A 9,501-nucleotide genomic window follows, 5' to 3' on the forward strand; every position below is an offset into this window, starting at 1 on the left:
CAAGTGTTTTAATTGCTTTTTATGTTGGAATTGGTCGTCTGATCTGAAATTCGAAATTTGAAATGGTTTAAAATTTTGAATTTAAATATGGATGGTAGGAAAAGAAATTCTTTTAAAAATCGAATTTTAATCTTTAAATCGAATAATTAAATGACCATTTGTGGTGGCAGACAAGACATTGAATGTCTCACTGCCCATCACATTGGTATCCAAAAAGAAATCAGCTTATTTAATTGCTTTTTATGTTGGAATGCGTCATCTGATCTAAAATTCAAAATTCAAAATGGTTTAAAATTTTGAATTTAAATATGGATGGTGGGAAAAAAATTTCTTTAAAAAATCTAATTTTAATTTTTTTAAATCGAATAGTGCATATTCGTGTATAAATAGGTATTTGGAAGCGTCTCTATTTCGTTCTTTTCTTTGTCCTCAAAGGCTTTGAGCCAATATTACCTAATATACGTTTGGTTATGTATTCCAAGTATGATTTTATTAAGGATCTTATCCTTCTAAGGAGGAGTGAAGGATTAAGGCTAGAGTTGTTAGAACATGGAAGGTTCCTAATTTTCAGCAAAAAAATTTGGACGGCAACGTAGAGATGATTCTGTTAGATGAAAAGGTATTTGTTTTTGTTTTGTTTTTTATATTACTGTTGGTTTGCGGTCCATGTTTTTAAAATGTACTAATCTATGCATGTGTTTTGTAGGGTGGAAGGGTCCACGCTACTATCAAGGGTTCTTTAAATATCCGTAACAAAATTCACGAAGGAGAAGTTTATTTCATAAAAAATTTTGGAGTTGGTTTGAATAGTGGGAGTTTCAGGCCAACTAAGCATGATTATCGTTTGTCCTTCAACTTGAGGACTGATGTAAAATCCACTATTGATTCTGTTATTCCCACCAATGGATTTGATTTTGTAGATTTTGACGTTATAGAGAAAGAGTCTTCTGATTCCCTTTATTTAGTAGGTTTGTAGATTTTGAACTGTCCGCTAAGTCATGCTTTTGTTGTTTGTGTGACAATATCATCTGTCTAACCATCCTTAATGTGTAGATGTCATCGGTTTAGTTTCTGGAATAGGGGAAGTTCGTGAGCATATTATCTCCGGTAGGAAGACAAAAATGGTTGTCGTGGAGCTTGATAACCTCAGGTATCTATTGGTTATTTGTTACGTGTTATGTTCATTTAATGTAAAATTCTATTTTGTGATTTATTGCAAAAACTGTGCAAGTAGGGGTCACAAGCTCGAGTGCACTCTCTGGGAGGACTACGTGGACCAGGTGCAACAAATTTTGGCGAGTAACCAATCTCCTCCAAACATGATGATAGTTCAGCTTGCTAGAATAAAGGGTTTCAGGGGTGAGTTCACATAAATATTTGATTATGATTTCATAATGGAATGTTTTAGTTTATTTCTCTCCTTATGGTTTTGAAATTAATAATAAATTTTAAAGGAAAAATTGGAATAACAAATACAAAGTATATGACGAGGATAATTATCGGTCCCAGTGTACCAGAGATTGTCGACTTCAAAGAAAGGTGCGAGCTGTTGTTATTCTATTATTCTGCTCTTTTCTTTATTATTTAACGCTGATTATTTGTAATGTTGTTGTTTTTTAGGCTTTCGTCTGATGTCATTGATAATTATCAGTTTAAATTTTGATTTTGTATATTTTTAGTTATTAAGTAAATTTTGATTTAAATTTTACTAATAAAGAGTTAACTTCAATTTAATTTGTAATTTTTGTAATAAAATTAAATTTCACGTAAATTTTACTGAATAGTTTAAAATTTATTTGAGAAATATTATATATAAAAAAATTTATTTACAAACTCTTATAAATTCAATTATGTATTTTTGGAAATAAATTCAATTAAAAATTTATTATAAGAGTTTATAATTTTATTTTTATAAATATAACTAAATCTCACCTCGGAATTCACGCTAGCCGCGTCTACATTGAGTTGTGCCCCATGTGAATGTGTAAGGCCGTACTTTATTGACAATAAAATAACACGTTGATTCTGGCATCAATCACGTTCCATAATTTCACACGTAAGAATCTGCGGGCTTCGCTACTCGTTGTGGACTGAGTCAGGTAGTCAAACTTGATCATCCACTTTTAAAATTTCATCCTTGAAAATTTTATTCCGTCAAAAAAACATGTCTAATGAAATATAATGTTTGCCTATCAAATTCAATTATTATCTTCTTAGATTTGTCTTTTTCTGTCGTTGTTGAATTGTAATGAGATTCTACATTAATATTATTGATTTCTTTATACGGAAATTACATTCCTTTTAATATCCATTATTTTATTTTTTTTACAAAGAAATATATTATTTACCCCGAAAATATTATATTTACAAAGTAAGAATTTAAAGAGCACTTGGAAGTAATTCTAACCGCAAAAAAAAATTATTTATAATTTTATGTATTTTATATTTATGTTTGATTAATAATAATATTTAAAAAAGTTAAAAAAATGAAAGAATCTCTTATATAAAAATATAGATATAATTTAATAATGAAAAAATATAAAAATATTCAAGATACAATATTGTCATGAGAATCTAACGACTGATCATCTTATTGTTTTACAGGATGAATGGTATGGTATGGTTTGTTCTATACTACTTTTTTTTTTTTGGGTAGAGTTCTATATACTACTTAACGAGTGACTTGACATATTATATTATAGATTTATTTCATTCTAATAACATTCTTGTTCTGTATGCTAAATTTTTTATAAAATTATTTAACTGGACTTCAAAATAGTAAATAGTTAATGAGTTATACATATTCAAAAAAATGTATCATAAAAAATTAATATTGTTATTGACTATTTGATAAAATAAGCATTCTTTGTCACTTAAATTTATTTAATAAATATTATTAAATCTTAACAATTTTTCTAATTAAAAAAATCTATAAAATAATTTTACTTTTTTTTTTTTGGAGATATATAACTTTACCTCGAATGTGGTGAACTTCAAAATCTCCTTAAAAGTGATTATTTAAGAATTGAATTTCCCAACTTAAGATTCAAATAATCACTTTTTATAGGGCATCCATTAAGATATAACAGCCAATTCAACTTCTTTAGCATCAGCAAATCTGCTTTTGGTTTTTGTGTTCAACCCTTATGGGCGTTTGGTTGAGGATAAATTTTTTGAATACTAAAAAAATAGAATTGATAGGGAAATAGTAAGAAAGTGAGATAAATAAGAAAATGTAAAAAAAAGTTGTTTGGTGGGGAAAAATTTTACTGGAAAAATAAGGTAACTTTTAGAAAATATATGTTTGGTTGGAGGTAAGATATAGATGAGAAAATAATCTGAAATAACAAAAATACTCACCACTAAGCTGCTGACCACACAAGCAAAAATCCTATCTTCACTCTCTTGCCTTTTCAGAGGGTATAAAGGGTGTGAAAATTTTCGATGAACAGTACTTTTCTCAGCTTTTAACAAATACCCACTTCAGAAAACACATTCTAAACAGTGAGGATGGATGGCTTTCTATGACAAAAATTAAAAAGCCATGCAAATTGAATAGCTGGCTTTCTAAGTAAATTTCTTTCAACCAAACAAGACATTTCAAAAAACCTTGTTGCATTTGCATAGAAAACCTGTAAAAAGAGGTTAGCCAAACGCCCCCTTAAGTTAATAATGAAAGAAATCATATTGTTATATCCTTTCATAACATTATTGTTATTATCTTTTAACATCAATTAATATTTTGTAAGGAAAAATTGATATTATTTTTAATAAAATATTAAGATGCTTGAATGGAAACTTTTATTATTTTTAACATTATAATTAACGTGATGTAATATAGATATAATAAAATAATTTTTTTCTTAAAATCATTAAGATCTTTTTTATTGTCAAATTCACACTTGAGAATGTATATAATTAATGGATTCGCTTTTTCTACGGTCAATGTAGATAGCTTATCTAATATAAGCGCAAAATGATATTGTTTTGAGGCAGAAATCAAAATATTTTTGTAATTATAATTTATTTTAGGGTTATAATAATCTTTTTCATTATAATTTTTTAATTTTTTAACCTAAAACAACATCATTTTGAGAGTGAACTACTGTAAAAATATTAAAACCATAATTAATAACGTACATTTGTGAAATAAAACAATAATAATGTGAGAGTGACATAAATATTGAAATAAATGTAATAATACAGAAATATATCATTTATTATTTATAAAACATTAGTGATTAGACTGAAAATTCGGGGGAAAAGAGTTATGTTGCGTTGTCATTGTCAGACGTCACAGTGAAAACACAAATATAAGTTTTATAATGTGTTTGGTCCTTTAATGCACTTGGATATGCCACGTTTTGATAGATACCTCCGGTTATCACTTATCAGTGTTCTCACGGTCCCAGAGCGAATAAATTCTTGGGGTTACGTCGATATTCTCTTCAGATTTTAAAAAAATTGTCCGGAAACTGCAGTTTATTTCCACCACAATTAATGATGGTTTGGTCTTTAACGCGAGTGCCCTTGGTCCTATCTATCCAAAATCTTCGGTAAATTATAATAAATGCATAAAATTATTAGGAGTAGATCCTTTCATGTTAATAAAAAATGATATGATTATATAAAAAAATATAATTATTTAAAGATGAATTAACAGCGAAAAAAAAAGAGAAAAAATATTAAATAAATAATTATAAAATTATTATTATTAATTTACTTTATATGATTATAATTTTTCCCATGACTATATCATATACTTTTAAAGTAAGAGAATCTATTTTCATGTGAGTATTATATTGATCCCTTGTAATTTAAAATAAATTGCAAGCGGCGGCGCTGTTTTTAAATTACTTAATTATGTTTAAACACCAACTTACTCGGGTTACTAACACCAACTTCCTAATCCGGCTTTATGTATGTTATATTACTATTTAAAAGAAAATAATGAAATTTAAAAGCTATAATGCTATATATTATCTTGATATACTTGCATCTTAAACAAAAACAAAAAGTATAGATTAGATCCTGCTGCATGATTAACATCTATCAACAATTTTTCTTAAAAAAATATATTCACGAAAAATATAATTTTATTGCACCATGTCTTATGTTAGCAATATTTCAAAATAGTGCAACTGCAAACCAAAAAATAAAATAAAAATATAGTGCAACTCAACTTGTCAAGACTATTTTCTAAGACAACTATCCCAATTTTGGAGTCTTCGATCCGAGGCTGCCGTGCTGTTTTTAATGATTTCAAAATTTCACGGTGGATCCTATAATCAATAGTTGATCCATTTTCCTATAATCAACATAAACGACAAAACTCTTTGTAACGATGATCCTATAATCAATAGTATTTAGATTATCCTTGACTGCATTTTTTTATATCTAATTTTTAAATATAAAAAAATAAAACTCCATGATTTTATAATCAAGTAACGCTCAATATTTTACGGCAAGAAATTTAATCCGAAGTTCAAATATCAATGAGTCTCATTAGTCAATAGCCATTACTTCCTCACTCATATATTGTTTTTTTGAACATTATAATAATAATAATTATTATTATTATTATTAAATTTTATGAATTTCTGACCTCCCTTAGCATAACAAGGAATTAATTACAATGCAAAATCATTTTCATGTCTTAATTACTCCATTCATATCATTTTCCTTCAAATTATCAAAAAATACATGAATAATTTAATTTTCCCCAGAGTTTTATAATTATGTAAAAATATTATTAAATTATAGTGTAAGATTTTTAATCCTTACAAATTGTTTAAAACCAAACTAAAAAAGTATTTACAAGATAGACACATGACTTTCCACGTTGATGAAAAATATAATTTAAACTCAGTATATATGTTTTTAAATAATACATGATCAATTTTATATTTGATCCATTGCAAGTAAATTTTTTTATATTATAACATTTAAAAAAGACTTGAATGTTTCTAAAGTGAATGTAGATAAGTTATCTACATTCGCTGTTAAAATGACGTCGTTTTGAGTTGAAAAATTAAAAAATTATAACAAAAAAGACTATTATAACCTTAAAATAAATTATAATTACAAAAATACCTTAATTTTTGCTTCAAAATAACGTCGTTTTGAGCTCAATGTAGATAAATTATCTACATTGACGATAGAAAAAGCGAACCCTTTAAAAAAAATTATATTGACTATTCATCAAATATATATTAAAATTAAACTCAAAATTATTCGTGTTAATATTTAGCCGTAGAAATAAATAAATAAAATATAAAATGTGACTCAGCTTGCAGTTTGAATTTCTTATGAACGAATTCTATCTATAACATTTCATCATTGAAAACTATAGTCAAAAGACTCAAAGCCATTTCATCATTTATTTAATTAAGTGATAATTCCCCGAACCAAAAAAGAAGAAGTGATAATTAGTTTCATACTCAGATAATACGAGAACATCTGGTGAGCGGGTAAAAAAGAAGGTAATTAAATATTTTATAAAGGGAAAAATGTTTGTGTTTTTAAATGACACAACTTATATTCTCTTACTCTCACAAAGAGGTGAGACCACATCTTTATATTTTTTTGTCCACTCTCTCTCCTCATTTATCTATCTCTTTCTCTCACTTAAAATGACACACATTTATATCCTTTAAAATGATACACATTTTTCCCTTTTATAAAAGTTAAAATATTATTTCTTATAACAATTATTCTTTATACATTTTTCTTTTTCTGTAATAAAAATAGAAAAATATTTTTCTCATGTTACATGAGAAAACTTATCCCATATTATACACCCATAAAAATTCGAACCAACATTTCTTTTCTTTTCTTTTTTTAATTGTGAGATTCACCTAATTATGTCTCTACAAGATAATATTATCTTGTAATATGAAAAAAGTATTACCCATAAAAATATAATATATATTTTCGTTTTTCTTTAAGTTTTCCACCGTACTAAAGATGTAATAAGATTTTTTCCCAAGGAATTTTTGAATAGTTCCCCACATGTTTGAATTATTGCTTTGGGTGAATCGGAAAGCAAAGGTGGTTCATTTTATGCCCCGGTCCCGCTGTCTCACAGGTCTACATGTCATTCGGTCTTCCAGATCCATGCCTTTTGTTTTTTTAATTGAACAAACACCTTTGGATGTGGATCCATCAATGAAAATTATTTTGATGATGAGTACAAAAAGAGTGGCCATATTTTAATATTGTTGCGGAAAAGTCACATGAAAATCGACCATACCTGATGGATCAAAATGGTTGCTTTATTATGGAAAGCTGTTTTATCTGGATCAGGAAGGCACTATAGTAACTCTCATCATTTAGACTTACAAAAGCATTAGCTCTATTATTGGAATATATTTTCATTGTTCTTGCATTACTACATCATTTATTAAAAATATAAAAAAGTTAGTTATTTTTATTTTATCCACTCCTTTGCTATTAATGTCAAATGAGTAATACTAATTTCTAATTGATAATAGAAGATTTACTCTGAAATTCATGCATATACAGCAGTAGGACCTGTTTGAATTATATTTTCAAAAAATAAAAAATAAAAAGACCTGTTTGATAATGTCTATTTTGTAAAAATAGTCTTAAAAATTTATAACTGTTTCTATTTCTAGAATCAAATTTAAAGAACATATGTAAATTATTTTTGTTTTGTGTTTTGACTTTTAACTTTCAAAACAAAAAAACACAAGAAATATATATTTCATTAACTATTCTACAAAATAGTTTTAAGAAAGAAAAAAAATAGAACAAAAATCCAACAGACCCGAAATTTATAGCTATATCTCTTGGGATGTACTTGTATGCTTCTAATCCCAGAATTTTAAATATAGAATCGATTAAGAAAACTGATTTCAGATAAGGTATCATCAAATAAAAAAAAGGGATATTAAAATAAGAAAATAAGTTATAAAATATAAGAAATTAAGAAATTAAGAAAATTATAAAGTATAAATTTAAATTGAAAAATGAGACCACATTAATGATTTATATTCGTATATTCAACGGACCCCTCAAAGAACCTTGGCCGATAAGTGAGATAATATTAATAATTTTAAGAAAAATTAATTTCTAATTAAGAAATTCAATAATGCATTTTAAATTATTTTAAAATATATTTTTGATATCACAACATTTTCTTTAAAGTAATTAAATTTTATAATTAAATTATTCCATAATAATATCCTAATTTACAACTTAATCTCCTACTATTTTACAATAAAAACAGGATACTTTGAGTGTTGATATATGAAAGTAAAATAAGGTGCATTATTTGATATTAAATAATTATTATCTCTAAAATATTTTCTCCCTGACTAAAAAAATGCATTACTTGAACTTATTCGACCATCATGAATCACTTTTAATGGTTGGTTTAGATCCTTTATTTTTAAAATACTAATTTTATGATACAGTTGTTTAAATTTTTTTTCTAAATATTATGAAAAATTATTAAAATTATTTGTTAGTTGTTTTTTATGAAATTTTTTATGAGATTAATGTGTGTCATTTTAAAGAATATAAACTTATATTCTTTCACCTTTTATAAGTATGTATTCAAGGGAGTATATAATTATAATATGAAAGTTAATTTTTTTTTCTCTTCACGTTTTTTAAAGAGAGAATTTTTTTTTAATTATATTAGAACTATGTATTTCTTGAAATACATAATCATAAGGGTAAAAATACATAATCTTATATTATTTAAAAAGACAAATAGTTTTCGTTTATTTATTAATTAAAAAATTTTAAAACACTTTTTTAATGAAAAATACAAATATTTTTCTTTCCTTAAATAGACACGAAACAAACCGCCCTCACCCATAGTCAACTTTCTTTTGATGATTGTTATCTTATCTATGTGGAATCCCCACCCAAGAAACAAGAGAGGGAAAAAATTGCAATATAACGATAAGAACTTAAGAAGCAAGATTTTTGACACGACAGATTGAGCCACCAGTGTCGAGTTGTCGTTTTTCTTTTAAAAAAAAGGTGACTAGATGAATCTCAATTATTTTGGTCTTTTATAATTGGAAAATATTTTTCTTAATAAAGATAGATTATCTCGTCTTAGTGACACAAAATTATAATAGAGACTCACAAATAATTGAGAAAAGAAAAAAAATAGAGGTGGAATCTACTTTTATTATGTGTGTGTAAAAATTTAATTTGTATCATATATTGAATATTAAATGAGATAAATATAACCTATTATAAACAGTGTTGTTAAAGGAGTAAAGGTGACTTTGAGTTTGAGTATCACACGCGGAGAGAGAGCGCGCGCTCTATTCTTTACTCAGCCACACCCTGTAATTTTTTTATGTTCAGTTCCCATCATCCTTCATCTTCATCTCGTTTTTTTCAACCCAACAACTTGTTTTTTGTTTTTGTTATCTTTTGTGTTTGTTTTATATATTCCTTCACGCCAAAGTGAAGTTCTTCATAGGTCGCTCATTTATTTTCGGTGCACATCTTCTT

At 26.3% G+C, this 9,501-nt stretch overlaps 1 protein-coding gene across 1 annotated transcript; it reads left to right on the forward strand.

The window, feature by feature from the left end:
* The first annotated feature begins 598 nt into the window (after positions 1–598).
* On the forward strand, positions 599–1,373 carry LOC133286020 (replication protein A 70 kDa DNA-binding subunit C-like). The gene is made up of 4 exons (XM_061483352.1): positions 599–619; positions 707–968; positions 1,054–1,150; positions 1,235–1,373. The coding sequence occupies exons 1-4, from the start codon at positions 599–601 to the stop codon at positions 1,371–1,373; spliced, it is 519 nt and encodes a 172-aa protein (XP_061339336.1).
* The last annotated feature ends 8,128 nt before the right edge of the window (positions 1,374–9,501 follow it).

This window comes from Gastrolobium bilobum, unplaced genomic scaffold (genome assembly GCF_033153095.1).
Source record: "Gastrolobium bilobum isolate Gb01-03AN ecotype WA unplaced genomic scaffold, APGP_CSIRO_Gbil_v1 utg1863, whole genome shotgun sequence".
Lineage (NCBI taxonomy): Eukaryota > Viridiplantae > Streptophyta > Magnoliopsida > Fabales > Fabaceae > Gastrolobium > Gastrolobium bilobum.

What these genes read in the sequence shown, in the direction of transcription:
- LOC133286020 (XM_061483352.1), top strand. Translation starts at nt 599, where the DNA reads ATGATTCTGTTAGATGAAAAG. An exon ending in TGATTCTGTTAGATGAAAAG is followed by an intron (nt 620 to 706) that starts GTATTTGTTTTT and finishes TGTGTTTTGTAG; the next exon opens with GGTGGAAGGGTCCACGCTAC. An exon ending in GTGGAGCTTGATAACCTCAG is followed by an intron (nt 1,151 to 1,234) that starts GTATCTATTGGT and finishes CTGTGCAAGTAG; the next exon opens with GGGTCACAAGCTCGAGTGCA.